Source organism: Triturus cristatus, chromosome 1_2 (assembly GCF_964204655.1).
Source record: "Triturus cristatus chromosome 1_2, aTriCri1.1, whole genome shotgun sequence".
Classification (NCBI taxonomy): Eukaryota; Metazoa; Chordata; class Amphibia; order Caudata; family Salamandridae; genus Triturus; species Triturus cristatus.
In genome coordinates, this window is record NC_140580.1 from 632840236 (window position 1) to 632860136 (window position 19901).

The following is a 19901-nucleotide window of genomic DNA, read 5'->3' on the forward strand; positions in this document are numbered from 1 at the left end:
CGCCCACACTACTACAAATAGAGAGTAAGTTGCTATCTACTTTTACCTCTGCCTACCTTTGGGGATCCACTGGACTGTGCACACTATACCTCATTTTGATATAGTATATACAGAGCCAGCTTCCTACAGCTATCAAAAGGCATATCAAAGTGGTTTAAACAGCATCTGAAAACTCAAGAGGTGCGCAGATAGGCACGCTGATGTAATGCCACTGAAGAGGCCATAGCACGACCTACCACAGCGAATGATTAGTCTAGCTGCTTGTTGCCCATCCCGTATTAATGGAACAAGATAGTTTCGGGTCTCATTCGGAAGAGAGGGCAGCAGGCATGCCAATGGGTCCCACGGTGTATGGGAGAAGCGTCAGAGGACGCAAGTAGCATTGTGGGATCGCAGTGCAGAACTGGTGGTGGAGAAAATATTCCTGCCACAAGTGTCTAGGCTCCCTGGCCACTGTCTGAAGGGGCAGTATGAAAACGTTGATATTTTGGGCAGCCAAATCTGCCTGTACTACAAAACTATGATAAGTAGGATGCCTGAGGAGACATGCCGGATCTCCAGGGGGACGGACAGTGTCAGTGAGAAATAGAGCAATCCACAGGGGTCTCTCAATCTGGTTTAGCCTAAGCCCCCAACAAAATGTCAAATAGAGACTCAATATAAGGAAGCACTGGGTCTACCCCCAATTGGCGTTGGAGGACGACAAATAAGGGATATTTTTACATTGCTACAGAAGGAATTGTCCTATCCCAAATGGCAAACTCAACTGAGCATATCCGCCAGAGAGGAGCTTGCCTCTGTGGCTAAACCAGGAGAAGACAGGATGCCCGAGGCTGGGGAAGGCTAAAAACCACTAGCCTCACCCAACTTAATTAGCTAGTCCTCTTCAAAGGTTGGAGCATGTCAGAGATGGGGTCGTGAAACTCCTAATCCTCTCCATCGCCTCTATAATCGTGTTACTGAGAAGGAAAACCGGAGGGGGGGGTGGTCTATATCTGAGACAGGCTGCTCCACCAGCGCTACATCCAACACCGAAGGGGTGACATCGCTGCGTCGGAGAGGGGATGTGGAAGGGCAAACAGTGCAGACAACTTCGTCAGCTGACCAGACGCAGGAGTCGATTGACCAGACCCAGTCACCAAAGGTAGTAACCCCAAAGGACTGGGCACCACCATCAAAACGGATTTGGAATCACACAGACGAACTGAAGCCGTGGGTAATCCCGGCAGCATACAATGCAAATATCAAGGACCCCCTGCAATGGCTCTAGAACTCCTTGGACAGGGCAATAATATAATTGTAGGCAAACACTCTAGGCATTCAGTCAGCTCAATTCATCTAACAGCTCATCACAACAACATTATTGTGGGAACTCAGTGCAAATACAGGCTAGCTATATTAAAACATTTAAATTTCATTTAATTTATTGTTAAAAAGATAAATGACATGTACAATACAAGAGGATTTAAAAAATAACAGGAGTTAAATGTCAAAAATAACAAAAAACCGTGACTGATACAAAACAAATGATACTACAGACAAATACATATATACATAATGAAAAGGTGGCTATGAGATGGATCTGCTCAACGTGCGTTTCGACGCTAGAAGCGCCTTCATCAGGAGAGCCACGATTTTGTCTTTATGTATATAAAGAGTTCACTGGATCAAATCTGGAAGTTGATGTGGAAAATATAAACCAGGACAGCGTTTTAAATATGCACATGTGGATGTGGATCGGTCGATAAATATTCACGTTCACCAAAGCGCTTACTCTTGATAATGCGCGACTGACTATCTGCCATGTACCTACATGGTGGATAGAGAGGTGTCCCGTGCACTACAGCGACATACTGTTCTGAGCTCTATACATTTTAGCACAATGTTGCGCTCCCAATATTCAAATTTATAGACTGATCAAGCTGCTGGTTCATATTGGTTTTTACAACATCCTAACCCTGATTGATCGGATAGTCAGAGTCGCGCACTATCAAGATTGTTTACTCCTGGGAGGTGTTCTGCAAGGAGATGCCTTTTGTGACGTATAGATAATCTACAGATGGTCTGTGCTAGTTGTGACAGCTGGAGAAAGTGTGTCCCTAACCTGTTTTTGTATGTAGTATACCGCTGTCATGTTGTCTGTGCGGATCAGGACAGCTTTGCCTACTAGATCTACTTGAAACGCTTTGAGCTCTAGAAAAATCACTAGCAGCTCTAGATGATTTATGTGAAGCTGCTTTTGCTGCCTGCTCCACATGCCCTGAATTGTATGCGTCTAGAGAGGAGTTCCCAAACCAGTGAGCGATGTGTCTGCTGTTAGCACTATCTGTGGAACCGGGTCGATGAAGGGCCGGCCTTTTGAAAGGTTTTGTGTATTCCACCACTGCAGAGAGCAATTGGTGCGGCAGTCCAACAATAGATCTGATAAGAAACCCCGAGCATGGTTCCATTGACGTACTAAGCACTCCTGAAGGGGATGCATCTGGAGTCTTGCGTAGGGGACCATTAGAACGCAAGACGCCATCAACCCTAGTAACTGCATGAACACTCAAGCTGCTAATGAATATTGAGGCTGAAACGGACAGTAAAGTTTGCAGGTTGCGGATTCTGGCCGGATTGGGGTAGACCAAAGGTTTTTGTTAATCTATTGTGGCTCTCAGATACACCTGTGTTGGATTGTTGTAGATGGGATATGGACAATTTCTGTGAATCCAAGATCGTGGAGCAACAGCACTGCTGTGAGTGTGACGCAGACAGCTCTTTTGCGAGTTGGCTTTTATGAGCCAGTCGTCCAAATATGGGAAGACGTGAATGTGTTTTCGTAGATGAGCTGCGACTACTGCCAAGCACTTGGTGAAAACCATGAATGCGGTAGTTACTCCAAACTGATACTGCTGGCCTGCTACTACGAACCTGAGGTACTTGCAGTGAGCAGGGTGTATTGAGATATGGAAATAGGCGTCCTTTAAGTCCAGAGTGGACAGAAAATCGCCTTATTGAAGGAGCGGGAGCACTTGCTGGAGTGTGACCATGTGATAGTGGTCCGACTGAATGTATAGATTTAGTTCTTTGAGGTCTAGTATAGGTCTGAGAGAGACATCCTTCATGGGAATTAAGAAGTACAAGGAGTATACGCCCTGCCCCTTGATATTTTAATGGAACTGGTTCTATAGCTCCTTTTTGTAACAGAGAGAGAACTTCTTGCTTAAGAAGGGTAAGATAATCTTGTGACAGTGCGTGTGATCTTGGAAGAATGTTTGGGGGAGTGTCTAAGTTCTAGGCTGTAACCATATTGAATAATTTGTAAACCGCATTTGTCTGAGGGGAATCGTGTTCCAGACAGAAATTGTGAGAGATGTCCCCCGACAGGAGTGGAATGATCGGGGGTAGCGGAAGGAAGTCACTGCTTGTTATTTGCAGGTATTGTGTGTGGGGAGTTGCTCTGCCTCTTCCCTTACGATTGTTTCCTCTAAAACTTCCTCTGAAATAGCCTCTTAATGAGAGCGATTGGTTGTTGCCCCCTGTAAGAGGAGGTGTTTTCTGTAGAAATATTTTTGGAGCCATGAGAGAAAGTGCCCTCTTTCTTGCATAGTATGCCCCGACGTTTTGCTGAATAGCAGATGTACTTTGAGTGTACCCAGGGCTCCAGCCAATCAGGTACCCAGGGCCTGTGTTCCTTCCCTAAAACTGCACTGAAGCCTAAACAGAATTGGCAGCCCCTGGTAAATGGTTCCATAGGTACCCAGGGCACTGTGCCCAGAGAAGGCCCCTATGGGCTGCAGCACTTATTGTGCCACCCTTAGACGCCCTGTACCCTGACACACACACACTGCCTTTGCTGACTGGGTGTTTAGGTGCAGAACAAAACAAAGTCGACATGGCACACATCCCTGTGTGCCATGCCCACAAACCTCTGCCCTGGCATACATCAGTCACCCCTCTAGCTGGGTGCCCTATGCCAGTGGTGAGGGTACAGGTGAATGAGCCCTATATAGTACCCAGGTCCATTCCTGGGCCCTGTAAGTGCAGTGTGCCATTAAGAGTATATGGTGCTGGGAGAAACTCAACCAACTCCCAGTGACCTGACTGAGTGGCTGCGCAGGCTGCCACCACCACACATGTTTCTGGACCGCTGGGTCGAGAGCTTGCTGCTCTCAGGGGCCTGAAACAATGCACATCCGGGGACAAAGTGCCAATCCTCCTCCCCCAGGTTGGGCAGGGTTAACGAAGGAGAAGCTTCAAAGCCTTTGTGAGCTTCTCCAGACCATTTGCTACTTTTAGCAACTGGCCCCCACTGGTTCTACCCCCCACTTTGGGTGGGAAAAACAAGTGAGGAAGAGAGGTGTGCCTACCTCTGCCAACTCCACCCTTAAGGTGGGGGAGGCGAGGTGAAGCACAACCTTGAGTCCCCGACAACTTGAAGATGGGGGGACCCAGCCACCCAGGGACAGGCTCCTGCCCCCCTACCACTGGAGTGTGGCAGAATAGGGGGTGTACCCACCCCAGGGAAGGAACCCATTGGTCCCTGCCCTTTCCCCACCTGTAACGCCCCTAGATTTAGTTTTTAGGGGCACCCTGAACCATCCTTCCTCAGATCCAGCAACCACAAGAAAAGGACGAGAAGCCGTGCAGAGCTAACAAGAGGGAGACACCCACTGATTTGGCACCCGCACTACAGGTCTGTCCCCCCTCGAACCTGCTCCTGCAATACCCCCGGCGTGTCCAGCGACCAGCAACCTCAAAAACCTGGGAGGACCTGTCTCCATTCACTTTCCAAGCTGCTTCTCCCATGAACACCAGACGTGTTTGAACTGCAGCTTCTGGTGCCAGCCAGAAACCGCAAATCCAGCACACACTGCACCCGCCGAGCTCGGGCCGTGTTCGAGTGAACAAACACCACGAGGTGGTCCCCCCCGCGATCCTGACCCAAGATCCGGAGACCCCTGACCTGCCTCCATACGACGCATGCAGCCGCAATCCAGAGGAATCCCCTACCGCGACCAGAGCGGGTAAGAAAATCCAACGTCCAAAGGCACCCCTGCACCCGATGCCCCATGGCCTTGTGTGCCCAACCCAGTGCTGCCTAACCATCCCAACTTACCTCTCGAAGTGGTGGTCACTCCTGGAAGATCTTAGTCCCCGAGCTTGCAGTGTTTTTTTGTCCCGGAGAATCTCCATTGGAATCAACAGGGCACCCGACCTCAAAACTGCACCCTGCACCCGGCTGCCCTAGTGCCACTGAGGGTGCCCCTTAGGTGCTAACTTGGTCCCCAACTTGCCCTAAGCTTAACCCTAGGAGCCTTGCGCCCACATCCCTGTGGCCTGCTTGCCAGCCGCCACCAACCGGAGTTCCCCTATCCCCCATAGGATAACATTGGGCCTCAACACTCTGCACCAGGCCGCCCGAGTGCCGCTGAGGGTGCAACAACAGTGCATCACTGACCCTGGGAGACCCCGGAGTCTAACCCCAGAACCCCAACTCAAAAGACCAATTACTTACCTTGAAACCGATGACTAATTTTTTTTCATAGGATAACATTGACACTTTTTCTCCCAAAAAGTTTCCAAGTGTCGACTTTTTAAAACTACAAATATTCCTCAAAAATCAGCCGATTAACCAAAACGCATTTTCTCAACTGTTTTCAGGAAATGTCCCAGTGCGGAATCCAGGATCCAGCACCGAGAACAAAAAATTAACAATAACCTAACTTACCTGCTAAGTGAATTTCCTCCTATAGGATAACATTGGTGATTCTATGTGAAAAAGTTCAAGTGTCAACTTTTGAAATGAAATAATATTCCTTAAAAATCGCACCTTTAACCAAAACGAATTTACTCACCTGTTTTCAGGAAATGTCCCAGGGCGGAATATAGGATCCAATCCTGTGTTAGCAAAAGTAATCTGAAAAGTAATTAACTGCATTTTACATAAAAAGCCTATTCAATTGAACGTACTATACCTGCAATGTGTTCCAAACTGCTTTCTTAAAACTAACCAAAACCAGTACAAGTTATACTGCAATTCTGAACTGTGTTCATACAAGTAAATTACTACTGGAAAGTATTTATATGCTTACCTGTACCAGGCTTGCTTGGTTCTAAAAATAAAACAGAATATTTTTTTTATACAAAACAATTGGCCTAGAGTTCAGTTTTTGAGTGTGTGAGATCATTTGCTGACAGTGTGTACATCAAATGCTTTACACTGTCCTCTAATACTGCCTTACTGCTCGACCAAGCTACCTCTTTAGAGAGTAAGGTTCTATCCAACTTTAACCTCTACCAAACCTCTGGAGAATCTTGGACTCTATACACTCTGTACCTCACTTTGGTGCAGTATATATAGAGCCACTTTCTTACAAGCCGCCCCTGTAAAAGGAGCGAGGAAAGCTAACTGCAAAGTAAGCTTCTAGGTAAGACTTGAGCCCGAGCAGGAAGGCTTCTCCTTATGTTTTGGCGCCGGGCTCGGGGTGCTCAAAGCCTTTTTTTGGTGCCGACTTTGGCCCGCAGGTAGAGTAAGGACCAGAGCCTTTTTAGTCTTGTGTTGTTGGGGCAAGGGGGCTTCTGTACTCACGGTACGCTGACCCAGTGTAACTTGTTCCTCTTCTTCCATGTCGGAGTCTGCCTCAGACACTGAGATTTTTTCCTCCTCGGCTCCTTGAGCTTGTGGTTTTTTTTCTCGGTTGGAATCTCCGAAGATGTACGGTACGCAGCCGCCTTGGTGTTGCATCTTGTGACACTGAGCCAGACAATCATGGAACGTCTTCTTCGATCGAAACGATAGGCACGCGTCACAATCTTTCTTGTCGTGTTCCGGGGATAAACAGAGGTTGCACACTTCGTGCAGGTCTGTGCGCGGAAATTTGGCACGACACCCCGGACAGAGCTTGATGGACTCTGTTCCATCGAATGATAGCGGGCCCAGCGCAAGTATGCCCAATGGCCCTGCACAAGTTTTCTGATCGAAGATCTTTGAGTGGAAACGATACGCAGAGAATGGAAAATGAGATTGAGAAACAATACTGTCTAGGGCAGAGGATTGTGTGCCGAAGGGAACCCGGGAACCAGTGCCAAACCAGAGCGCCGCAATTCACATCTGAACCGATGGCAGAGAAAAAAACAATCTCACAATGGAGCCGATGCCCATGCGCACTATCACTGAAAGGAGGAGTCACCTACCTCATGACTGGAAAAGACTTTTAAACCAAAAAAAAAAAAGTGCAAACATCCTGACCCAACACTAGATGCACAAGCTACTACTTGTGTAACGATATATCTGTAAGAGACATTAGTTAGTGATAGATTCCTTACCTTTGAATATCCCCAGGCGTCAGACTGGATCCGGGAAGTTTCTTTATAGCAGTACCCCTGCGGGTCACTAGGTGGCGTACTGGGGCTCCACGTCCGTCACTGGCGTCTTAAGCGCCGAGATGACATCACGGAGTTTACTTAGGCTCCACCCACGCGCGCGGACGTCAGTTCTTTACACGACTTTCCACGCCAGGAACGCAGAGCCGTACAAGAAACTGACCATTGGTGCCATGAAACTAGGGTCCTGAAAAGGGGATGACCTTAACCATAGAAATCAGTTCGCAGAACGGGGAGGATGGGTGGGGCGGTAAGGAATCTATCACTAACTAATATCTCTTACAGACATATCGTTACACAAGTATCAACTTGTGCATCTGAATGAGACACGTTAGTGATAGATTCCTACCTTAGAATTGATACCCCAGCAATACCAACCCTGGTGGTGGGTCTGCGAACAAGATTACACCAGGAAGTCACAGAGAACAGAACGGCCAAAGAAGCAGTCTCTCCGGACCGGACTGTCAAGGCAGTAATGCTTGGTACACGTGTGCAGCGAGGCCCACGTAGCTGCCTGACAAATGTCCTGCAAGGGAACGCCGTGTCCCAAGGCAGTAGTGGCTGCAGTTGCCCTGGTCAAAGGAGCTGGTCATCCACCCGGAACTGCTGTGTACGCTTCAGATAGAACGCGAGCACACTTTCTGGGTCCAGACGGTGGAGCCTCTCCTCCTCCCTTGAAGGATGCGGAGGCAGAAAGAAGGTGGGCAAAGTGATGGTCTGCCCGATGTGGAAGGGCGTGACAACCTTTGGCAAAAAAGGAGGACGGGTTAACACCACCAAGTCCGGATGAACAGAAAGGAAAGGGGGTTTGGAAGAAAGAGCCTGGAGCTCACTCACTCTTCTGACAGAGGTGATAGCTACCAGGAAAGCCGTCTTGAGAGTAAGACGACGTAAAGGACAGTTATGAAGGGGCTCAAAAGGAGCGCACATCAGATAGGTCAAGACAAGATTTAAGTCCCACTGAGGCCTTATGAATGGCACGGGAGGTAACGTGTGCGTAATGCCTTTCAGGAAACGGTTAACAACCGGGGACTTAAAGAGAGAAGGCTGATCTGGAAGCCTGAGAAAGGCGGAGATGGCCGAAAGATAACCTTTGATAGTGACTAGAGCAGAGCCCTGCTGGACCAAAGAAAGAAGGAATAGAAGGACTTCGGAAAGAGGGGCAGGAAGGGGATCCACAGCCTCAGCTGTGCACCATGCCACAAACTTGTTCCACCTGCAGGCGTATAACGTTTTAGTGGAGGGACGCCTGGCTGCCAGAATGACACAGACTTCGGGAAGAAGATCGAAAGCTGTCAACTGTCGCTGCTCAATCTCCACGCATGGAGGTGGAGGCTGGACAGGTTCGGTTGGAGGACCGTCCCCTGCTGCTGCAACAGAAGATCCTCCCGAAGAGGCAAACGGATCGGGGGATCGATCGCCATGCTAAGTAGCTTGGGATGCCAGTATCTTCGTGCCCAATCCGGAGCCACAAGGATGACTTGGGCCCAGCCGTGCCGAATCTTCTTCAGCACTTTGGGCAGAAGTGGTATAGGCGGAAAGGCATACAACAGCCTGCAACTCCACTCGCGACGAAAAGCGTCGCCTAGCGAGTGCCGCCCTGGAAATTCCAACGCACAGAACTGAAGACATTGCTTGTTCTCTTCGGAGGCAAATAGATCTAACTAAGGCTCTCCCCACTGCTGAAAGAGACCTTGCACCACGTCAGAGTTCAGACGCCATTCATGAACCATCAAGCACGATGGCGGATTTCATCCGCCCTGGCGTTCAGAGAACCTGCCAGGTGTTGAACCACCAAGGTAATGCCTTGATGCTCCAGCCATGTCCAGAGACGCAGAGCCTCCTGACATAGGGTCCAGGACCCCACCCCACCCTGTCTGTTGCAATACCACATGGCAGTGGTGTTGTCCGTGAACACCTGCACCACACTTCCCCGGACAGAGGGAAGGAACACCTTCAGTGCAAGTCGGATTAGCCAAAGCTCCATAAGGTTGATATGGAGCCGGGACTCCGCCGGAGACCAGAGACCTCCGATCTCCGCCTCTCCCAAGTGGCCTCCCCATCCCAGGAGGGACGCATCTGTCACCACTGTGTGCTCCGGTTGGGGAAGGGAGAGGGATCTGCCATTGACCCAATCGCAATTCGTGAGCTACCACTGCAATTGTCATGCAGTGTCCTCCGAGAGCTGGACATGATCTGACAGGTTGCCCTGACGCTGCGCCCACTGGAACTTCAAGTCCCACTGCAGAGCCCGCATATGCCATCTGGCTTGCGGCACTAGCAAGATGCAGGAGGCCATCAGGCCCAGAAGCCGGAGGGACAGAGGCTGAAAGATCGGAATCATAGCCTGAATATACCGGACTCGCTGCTCAGGAGGATAAACCCGAAACAGCGTCGAATCCAGAACCGCTACGATGAAGGGGAGATTCTGAGAGGGACTCAGGTGCGACTTCGGCATGTTGATGGAGAACCCCAGCAAATGCAGGAGCTCGGCCGTAGTCTGAAGGTGGTTGACGACTGCCTGGGCCGAACCCGCCTTCAACAACCAGTCGTCGAGGTACAAGTATAAGTATAAAGAAGCTTGTAGAGCGCTCGAATGCCAAACCGCGTCTTGGCGCTGAAGCGTGTATGGTCAATGAGAGAGGGACAGTCACTAGTGAATATTAAACAGCTGAGACTTCAGGGTTTTCCTAAAAAATGCGAAATTATGTTGAAGTCGCATAGCCACTGGTAGCTTATTCCATAATTTAATTGCATAGTTGGCAAATGAGCGACCGCCCCATCTTGCTAGTCTAAATCTGGGGGTGCAGATGAGGCCAAGACTGGCCGAACGCAGGTCACGAGAGGGTGTGTAGGGCCTGAACCAATCCCTTTCGTCAGTTGCACCCCCACCAAACTGTGCCCGGTGTACCAGACAAGGCGCCTTAAACTCAATTCTCTGCTGGACCGGAAGCCAGTGTAATGATCTTCTTCCCTTGGAAGTGGGATGTCTCCAAGGTAGATTCAAGATGACACGCACCGCCGCGTTTTGCAGTGCCTGGATCTTGCCGACCTGGTATTTATCAATACCAAAGAACATAGCATTACAGTAGTCCAGTCTGGACATAAAAAAAGTGGCCATTACCATCTTCGGCAACGTCCGAGGGATGAAAGGAAAGATTTTTCGCAATGATTTTAGCAGAAGAAAACAGGAGGAGGTTAAACTGTTGACCTGAGCTGACATATTCAGCTTATCATCAAAAATCACACCCAAGTTCCTCACCTTAGTGACTGGTAAGGGACACTGCCCGGCCTCAAGTGGCCACCACAGAGCGTTCCACAGAGGAGGTACCCTAACAAATTCCATGACTTCTGTCTTCTCTGTGTTTATCTTTAGGAAGCTCTGGCGCATCCATTCGGGTCGGGGAGAGAGCAGAACCTTGTGGGACGCCACACGGCAAGGTAAAATTACCTGAATGTAGGCCGGTCCAATTTAGGCTCTGCTTTCTATCGTCCAAGAACCGGGAGGGCCAAGGACCGCTCAGTGATCCCTACCTCTTTTAGTCGCTGTACCAATACCGCATGATTGGCTGTATCGAAAGCGGCAGATAGGTCAAGGAGGACAAGAATTGCCCTCCCTCCTCCATCAACTACTTCCCGAATTCCCTCCGCTGCCGTTATTAGGGCCGATTCAGTGGAATGTTTAGGCCGGAAGCCATGCTGGGACCGATCAAGCAGGCCATGTTTATCTAGGTGGTCAGTTAGAGTTAAATTTATAGCCCTCTCCGTGACTTTAGCTATCAGTGGTATGCCCGAAATAGGTCGATAGTTTTTAAAATCTGACGGCTCCAGAGAGGCTTTTTTGAGAAGAGGCTTAATACTGGCCGTCTTCCAGGCAGCTGAATAGGTCCCTGCAGCCAATACTTGATTGATCAGGGACGTGAGGGTAGGACCGATCCTTTCAGCCGCCAGATGCATAATTTGTGGAGGACAGGGATCAGTAGCTGAGCCTGATTTTATAGATCTTAGCAGATCCAATACCTCCTCTGTAGACAGAGGACCAAAGGAGGTAAGACTGCATGCCAGATTCTCCTCCGTACATGGTATCTGCTGCTTGCAAGAGGCGGATACTAAACTTGATGAGTTGGCCAGGTCATCATATATTGTCTGCACCTTATTTTGGAAGAAGGCTGCCAGCTGATCACAAAAAGCCTGGTCGGGACTGAACAAATTGGCCTGCTGGGGTTTGGCCAAAAGCGAGATTTAAAAAGTTATTTGGCAGAATTGCCAGAGTCTGAAATTCTCAGAGTAAAATAGGCTTTTTTTGAGCTCAGAATGGCCTGCTTATATTTATTCAAGGCATCATTGTAGGCTGCCTTACTGACCCTACTATATTCCACTCTCCATTGTCGCTCGCGCCTTCTGCACTCTACTTTCAACTTTTTAAGCTCTGGTCCATACCAGGGAGCACCCGGTGGACGTCTATTTCGTGTGGCAGCCTGAAGGGGGGCAACACAATTAATTGCTCCCAAAATCCAGTCACTGAACTGAGTTGCTGCCACCTCGTTGTTGCTATTTAAAACTGGGGGGGAATGGTCCAGAGCAGCCATTAGGTTGGCGCAGGTAATCTTATTCCATCGCCTGAACGCGATCTTAGTAGCTTTATGGGGAACACCCACTGCCATTGACTTAACCCCAACCTTAAAAAACACTGCTCTATGATCAGTCCAGGGGACGGGTTCTGCTCTACAGAATAATACGTCAGGGTGGCTAGAGAACACGCCATCTAAGGTGTGACCACCAATATGAGTGGGGACCGGAACCAATTGATGCAGACCAAAAGCTGCCAGACAATCTGAGAGTCTTGTGGTATCTGTATTATCAAGCTCCAGATGGTAAAGTCGCCAAGAATGGAGTAAAATTCAGAGTCCGTACAAGACACAAGATGAGATTGGAGAGCCAGTGGAAAGGCGGCTCTAGGGCCTGGCGGCCGATAAACCAGCAGACCTTGGAAAACAGTCATGTCTTTTAGTTTAATACAGAATTGCACTGCTTCCGCATGTAGGTTGTCTACAGCCCTAACCTGAACCTTCAGTGTTTCCCTATAGATTATGGCAATGCCGCCACCTCTACTATCCATTCGATCCTGGCTGAATAACGCATACCCAGAGGGCAGGGTAGTATTCCAATCGGGACTGGATGCTGCACCCGTCCACGTCTCGGTGATAAAGACCATGTCGGGGGAGTAAGTGCTTAGAAACAGTTGTAGTTCATGTTTATGCTTGGCCACTGAGCGGGCGTTAAGAAGAATGCCCATAATGCTGTTCACTGAACTCGTCGCAGGTTCATAGGCCGCGGCTGGCATTTCCCTAGGACAGGGGGCAGCAAAGGACCAGGAGCCATCATCCTTCCCAGACCCGGGATTGGGGGGGGATTGGGGGGGGTACACCACCCTTCTTCCTACCACTTCTGCCGGCATACCTGCAAGCAGAAAAGTGACAGTAGGAACAGGAGTGCATTCGAGCCTCACCATCCAAAATTAATCTGGTGCATTCCCTGGACTGCTCCGGCCGAAGACCCAATAACGCCAGCCGCGAGTAGCATTAAGACCCCACACTACCAGGGTCCTGGCCCTTGGTGCGTTCCTGGCGAGGACGGGCACCGCAACTTCAAAGTACTTTATCGGGAGGAAGGGATTGCACAACAGGTAGTGAATGAGAGGTTAAAATATTAAAAAGATCAAATCAATTGTTTACACTCTCGTAATGTCTCCGTTTCACTGCACTCTTCCCCCACCAACAACGTAACACGAGGTAAGGGAAGACTGACACCCCCGACCTGCACAGGTGAGCTGCGACCACCGCCATCACCTTCATGAACACCCGAGGGGTGCTGGTAAGGCCAAAGGGGAGCTAGGCAAACTGAAAATGCACCTGGCATACCGTGAACCACAGGTAACGCCGGTGGGCCGGCAGGACGGGGATGTGAAAATATGCGTCCTGCAAGTCCAACGCTACCATCCAATCTCGTGGGCAGCCAGGACCTGAGCCAGAGTCCGCATTTTGAATTTCTCCTTCCGGAGGAAGCGATTGACATTACGGAGGTCCTTCTTGGGGACCAGAAAGTATTGGGAACAACCACTCCCTACTTCCAGCCCAGGAACGCACTCAATGGCCCCCTTGGCCAAGAGGGCAGTGACTTCCTGCTGGAGAAGTACCAAGTGATCCCCCGACATGCGGTGGCACCGAGGTGGCATGGCTGGAGGGGAGGACTGGAAGGGAGTAACCCCGGCAGATCTGCAAAACCCACTTGTCCGATGTGATATTGCGCCAGTGGGGGAGGTGGTGGCGGATCCTGCCACCCACCGGAGTGGGGTGCTCCACAAAGCTTGGATTAGGAAGGTCTGGAGGTAAAAGCAGCGGGTGCGGAGGGGGACTGACCCCCACGCTGATTTCCACACCCACCCCTGCAGAAGCTGCGTCTGCGCTGAGGCTGGTTCTGCACAGGCTTGCTGAAGGACGTTGCCTGGGCGCCTCTGCCGTGGGCACGAAAGGAACTAAAAGCAGAGTGGCCGGGCTCTTCGCAGAAAGACCCAAGGACTTGGCCGTGGCCCGCGAGTCCTTAAAACGTTCCAGTGCACTGTCTGCCTTATCGCCAAACAGGCGAGTGCCATCAAAGGGCATGTCCATGAGCAAGCTCTGGACATCGGGCGAGTAACCAGTAGAGCGCAACCAGGCGTGGCAATGTAGCGCCACAGTCGTAGAAATTGCCCTGCCCAACGTTGCAGTCAGCGGTGTCCAAACCACACAGAATGGCGAACTTGGCCGCATCCTTACCCTCAGCAGCCACCTGGAAAAGTACGGCCTGGACCTCCTCAGGACACTGAGGCAACACCTGAGCAATGGTATCCCACACCATGTGGGAATAGCTGCCCAATAAGCAGGCGGTGTTCACCGACCGCAGCAATAAGCTGGCCGAAGAGAACAACCGCTTACTGAAGTGTTCCAGCTTCTTAGAGTCCTTATCCGGCGGAGCCGTGGGAAAGGCACTCTGCGACGTCGAGGCCTGGATGACCAGATCCTCAGACGTAGGATGAGTGGTCAGAAAAGCGGGGTCACCAGGCGCCGGGCGGCGACGCCTGGCGACATTCTTATCCACAGGGGCCCCCGTGGCCGGTCACGACCAAGTGCCCAACAGGAAGTCGGTGAGGGCGTCATTGAAGGGAAGCAGCGGCTCTGACGAAGTGGACGCCGTCTGGAGCACCTCGTTGAGGAGGTTAGTTTTGAGGGTCAACGTAGGAAGATCAAGGTTGAGGACCTCAGCAGCCCGACGGAGCACCATAGTATAGGAAGTGCCCTCCTCCATCGTAGGCGGGGTAGAGGCAAACCACGGGTCAGAAGAGACATCGAGGTCGCCGGCGTCCTCAAAATCATCCACCCAGTCCTGCTTGGAGTCACACTGACTGGCAAGAGGGTCCTGGGACCCCTCCCAGTCATCCTCACCCGCTGTTGCAGGAGGAACTGGCCACGGCGTTAGAGCCAGAGAAGGGACAAACTGCGTCGGAAACGGCGCCGTGAACGGCGCGGGCCGGGCCAGCGCCTTGTCTCAATGCGGATCCCAAGCAGGGACGAAATGGTCCTGGAACCGGGGCAAGAGCGGAAGGAACGGCTCCCACTGCTGCGCAGGAGGTGGAGCCCAGGGCTACGCTGGGGACGGAGCCGGCAGCCCCGGATCTTGTGGCGCCAGGGCCGGAGCCAACGGCGTAGGATCCTGTGGCGCTGAAGCTGGATCCGCCGGCTGCACAGACGTGCCAACAGGATCTGGACACGGGACCGCGGGCCTGAAGGCGCGCCGGCGGGAGCCCAAGGCCTAAAAAGGTGGTCCATGGTGGCAAGAAACTCTTGCACCTGTTCGGGAGTCGCCGATGGACCCCGGATAAGGAGGGTAGGCCGCGGGACTCCCAGGCTCCAAGGGAGCCGCAGGGGCAGAACCCCTGTCCCCCTCGTCTGCATCAGAGGACTGATAGGGGGACGTCGGAGAGCGAACACGCTTCTTCAGCTTCTTTTTATGTCGTCGCTTACCGGAATCCGAGGGCGAAGACTTGGATCCCGAGGAGCGATGACTGCAGCCCTGCGAGCGGTCCTAGGAATGGTCCCTGGAGCGGCGTTGGGACGAGTGCCGGACCTCCAGCAGTTTCCGGCGCCGCTCCCTCAAGGCCTTCGGGGCCATGGCCCGACAGTCGTGGTCAGTCTCCAGGCAGTAGAGGCAAACATCATGGGGGTCCGCCACCGACCTATTGCGACGGCAGGCCCCACTGGAATTAAAACCAGGCATCCCTACGTGCACCAGGAGAAAAAAGGGGGAGACAAAAGTCTCAAAAGAGTAGCCAAAAAGTGACGTGCTCTGTCCGGATCTGCGCTTGCTGGCGCGGAAAAAGAAAGAACTGACGTCAGCGCGCATGGGTGGAGCCTACGACGCCAGTGACGGACGCGGAGCCGCATGACGCCACCTACTGACGGGCAGGGGTACTGCTACAAAAAAAACTTTTCAGATCCAGTCTGACGCCTGGGGATATTCTAAGGCAAGGAATCTATCACAAACGTGTCTCTTTCAGATGGTGGGCTATGCAAATCATGTGATCTACAGCACATGCCTCGAACATGGTGTTTCTGAACAGAGGACATCCCCTGGCTGAGGGTGGTTCGAGATCAGAGGCTGAAGTCTGACTGACCTATAGCTGGTGCAACCTTGATTGTAGCTGTTAAAGATGGAGCCCCAGGGATCTATAACATAAGAGCTGAGGTGCTGCTTGGCACTGCTGGGATGACTATCTGGGGCCAGTTGGTTCAGAGGAAAGACCCTCTTGCGAAAGCACAAAAATATCCATGGAGCTAGAAGTCACATCAGCAGGAGCCACCATAAACCTAAAAATATGCAGCAAGACCTATTTGAAGGCTGCAGTCTCTGCAGAATGGATGAATGCCCAGTGAACTGTGGATAAACCTGCTCCAAATTCGGCACATGGTAAGAATCAGACAACAAAGCCTGAACCACATAATTTGAGTGCCAACTAGGTTTTCTCCTGGATTCCTCATCATCTGGACACAGAGAAGCTACCAGTGCGCTTTTTGCATTTCTTCCTTGACTTGTCCTTGGACTCGTCTTTTGACTGTGCCTTACACCTCTTAGCTAGGACTAACACAATGGAGACAAACTGCACTACCTGTGTTATGTGATAAGGTTTGGCCCCTTGCCTTCTCAATTGAACTTCAGACTCAAATAATATCTGTTGCATGATTTACTGTCATGTCTGGTCCCGAGGCACAACAGACAAACAGTGAGGGTCAGTCACTGACATCAGCTTTTGGCATGCGTGGCACTGCTTGAAATTTGTCCGCTTTGTGGAGGGCGACACACCTGTACATTGCCAAAGTTTGTTAAAGCATTTGTCAGGCTTGTGAAAATTGAAATAGGTTGGAGCAGAGCACCGAATTTGTGACTTCAAGAAAGGGAAAAGGAACAAACGCCCATGTACAGGGGTGGTGCCATTAAGCACATGTCGGTAGGCAGGAATAAGCATTGAGGAGGCCAATGGCACTATCCATCCGCACCAAGAAGCTATTGAAAGAGTTTCCATAGCCAGCATGGTTCCTGGAATGACTCACAAAGTGAGGAACTGGAGGATAGACTTATCCAAGGTATAAAGGCATAAGTCTGATATTTATGCAGTATGAAGCATGACAGAGGTGTTGTGTCAATTTTTTTACAGATCTAAACAAATGGGTCAATTTCTTCATTTAGAAAAAGTTATTTTTGGGCTGGGTTATCTGCTTTTGCATCATGGTACAATGTAGTTAAAAAAAGAATAAGTTAAAGGTATAATTGCAAGCCTGGGTTCATGGTGGCAAAAATGCAGTATATAATTCTATGAAACAAATCTCGGAGTAGATGAAACGTACCTTTATCTACAATATGGTCAAGGCCACCTAATAGCCTCAGTTCTTCTTTAAACCAGTCACCTGCTCGTTTGGAGGTTAGTGAAAGTAGCGTCTCCATTGCCAAATGCCCCGTCTGGGGAAAAAAAACATACATGTACACATTAAGGCATGAATAATTTTAATTGCAGAAATCAGACGCATGCAGTTCTTTATCTCCAGTGGCCTTTAGAACAACTCTACCATTTTCTGAACGGGATCTGAAGATTAAGGAAGACTGTAGTCGCGATTCTTTTGATTAACAATTTAACTTTCATGAAATTAAAGGAATACTTTGGAATTCAATATGATACTAGTTCAGATTACATTTTAATATCTGAGTGCTTCTGTAGGATACTTGCCTTGTGTGTTCAGGATTAATAACACTCAGTAGGAATGCATAGAAATGGCTGAAGAGTTAAAACAGCAGTTCCCCTATTAAACTTTGATTCTAGAACATTTTCTCTATGTCACACAACACAAAAGTCAATTTATTTTTCTATGCTTGACGATTTCATCAAATCATACTTTTGTTATGTTATAAGGAGCAATTAGTGTTGCCTCTCTTTCGAGCAGTTTGTTAAAACTGAACTTAACAGGACTGCATGAGGACTACATAAAGACCCCTTACCCTCCTTATATTCCTACATGAGGTGGGACCTAACCATTGTCTCTGCTCCAACTGACACTCTTGTACCTCATAAAATACTCACTGGAGCAGGGTCAAGACTGCTATACATATGGCTGCGTCCAAGCTGAGGTGGCATAGTGTGCAAAATAATGTTGGACTGAGATGCAGCCCAGAGTAATTACCAGTGGCTGAGATCAATTCAAGCATTCCATCCATTAATTTTTGGTATGCTTTACCCTTGTACCCCATGCCTTTTCTTTTCCTGTTCATTCGAAATCCCTTTGTGTTCGGCAACATCACTGATGACTATTTGAGGCCAGTTCTCAATCCTGCTACAAGAAGTCTCTAAAATCTATCTAGTGATAATCCCTTGTACGCATTCTGTCGTACATGAAGCCACAGATCTTTAGGTCATGGCACATGACTGATTGCTGGTCTTATTATCCAGGCATCCCATTGGCCAGGTTAGCTCTACATTTTTTAGCAAAAGTCATTAGCGAACATTTTATACAGCAAATACGACAGACAATGCCAGCCGAAAGACTACCACTTATATCAGCAACAACATGTAAGACACAAACCTTTCTACTTTCTATTCCAGTAAAAAGGACATATTGAAGTTGCTGCCTGCCTGAGGAAGAATTGTCTTGTGTATAGGATTTCGAATAATGTATTTAATAATTTATAAAGAAACAGGAGACTAATAACTTGCTGAAGAGGGTGGCTCAAAGAATATTTCCCACACAAAACCAAGAACTGTTTCCTGACTAGCACTTTAACTGGTTTTGGCAGCATGAGGAAAAAAGTGCATCAACTTAAGTGCAAGGCCTGCAAGAGACGATACTGGGGTGGAGAAAAATCACTCATTTGAGATTATGTCCATCCTTGTGGAAACTTAACACATCTTACAAAAAGATTGGGGGCCATGCAACTAAGTGGACTTTCAGACTTGAGAAATCAGCCGAATCAGGTTCCACCGATCACATCAATGTCAGAGAATGCTAAGCAGGTTGCAAAGGAGAAGAACAAGTTACTTACCTTTGGAAACACATTATCTGGTAGAGACTATCTAGCTGCTAATTCCGTACCTTTGAATTTCCCAACCGTCAGGCTGAATCCGGAAACTTTTGGTGAACAATAACCCTTGCGCGCGCCGTCAGGTGGCTCTATTCGGCTCCGTGATGTCGTCGGCAGCGTCGATTATGACATTGCGATCACCTACATAGGCACCACCCATAGGCGCGGACGTCAGTACTTTTTGATTATTCCACACCAGAAGCCCAGAGCCACGAAGTAACTGACAGTTTATTTCGAGAGTTTTTATTTCGAGTTATATATAGCGCTGGCTAGACCCGGAGGTATCAGAGCGCTTTACATACGGTTCCACAGAAATTACAAAATTACATCAGTTACACGTTACATCAGTTACAATAAAAACATTTTAAGAGTGTAGAAGACGAAATAAATGGAGCTTGTAAGGGGTGGGGTAAGGGGTAGGAGGTAGATAGGATGGAGAGACGAAGGATAGTCTGCCCAAAGTCCAGCTGGGTAGGTGACGGCCGAGGAGGAAGTCCACAACCCATCTCCTCTTTAGCTATCAGGTAGCTCCACCGGGCATCAGCCAAACATCTAGGTCTCAACGGGAAAACAATTAAAGAGCAAAGAGAAGGGATAAATGGAGCTTAGAGGAGTAAGGGGGTGGAGTAAAGGGGTAGGAGGGAGAATACAACGGAGAGACAAAGTAAGTTCTGTCCAAAGACCGGCTAGGTAGGTGACGGCTCTAAAGAAAGGAAATATGAATAATGATGTTGGGTGTGTGGATTATAATAATGTCCATAAGTAAGATTGCTCTTCCTCATCTTTGTGATACTTGACTTGTAATTCAAACGTACTATGAGGGTCTCCATATAGACAACTACAAAACCAAAACAGATTCAAACAGGAGGGTC

General features: G+C 49.4%; 1 protein-coding gene across 4 annotated transcripts in view; it reads right to left on the bottom strand.

The window, feature by feature from the left end:
- The window catches only part of WAPL (WAPL cohesin release factor), a 1161107-nt gene that overhangs the window by 595562 nt on the left and 545644 nt on the right, over window positions 1-19901 (bottom strand). For all 4 annotated transcript variants that reach the window (XM_085607305.1, XM_085607324.1, XM_085607315.1 and 1 more), the window contains one exon: window positions 17307-17418. In XM_085607305.1, coding sequence (XP_085463431.1) covers window positions 17307-17418 — 112 coding nt within the window. The remainder of the gene's footprint in view (window positions 1-17306; window positions 17419-19901) is intronic.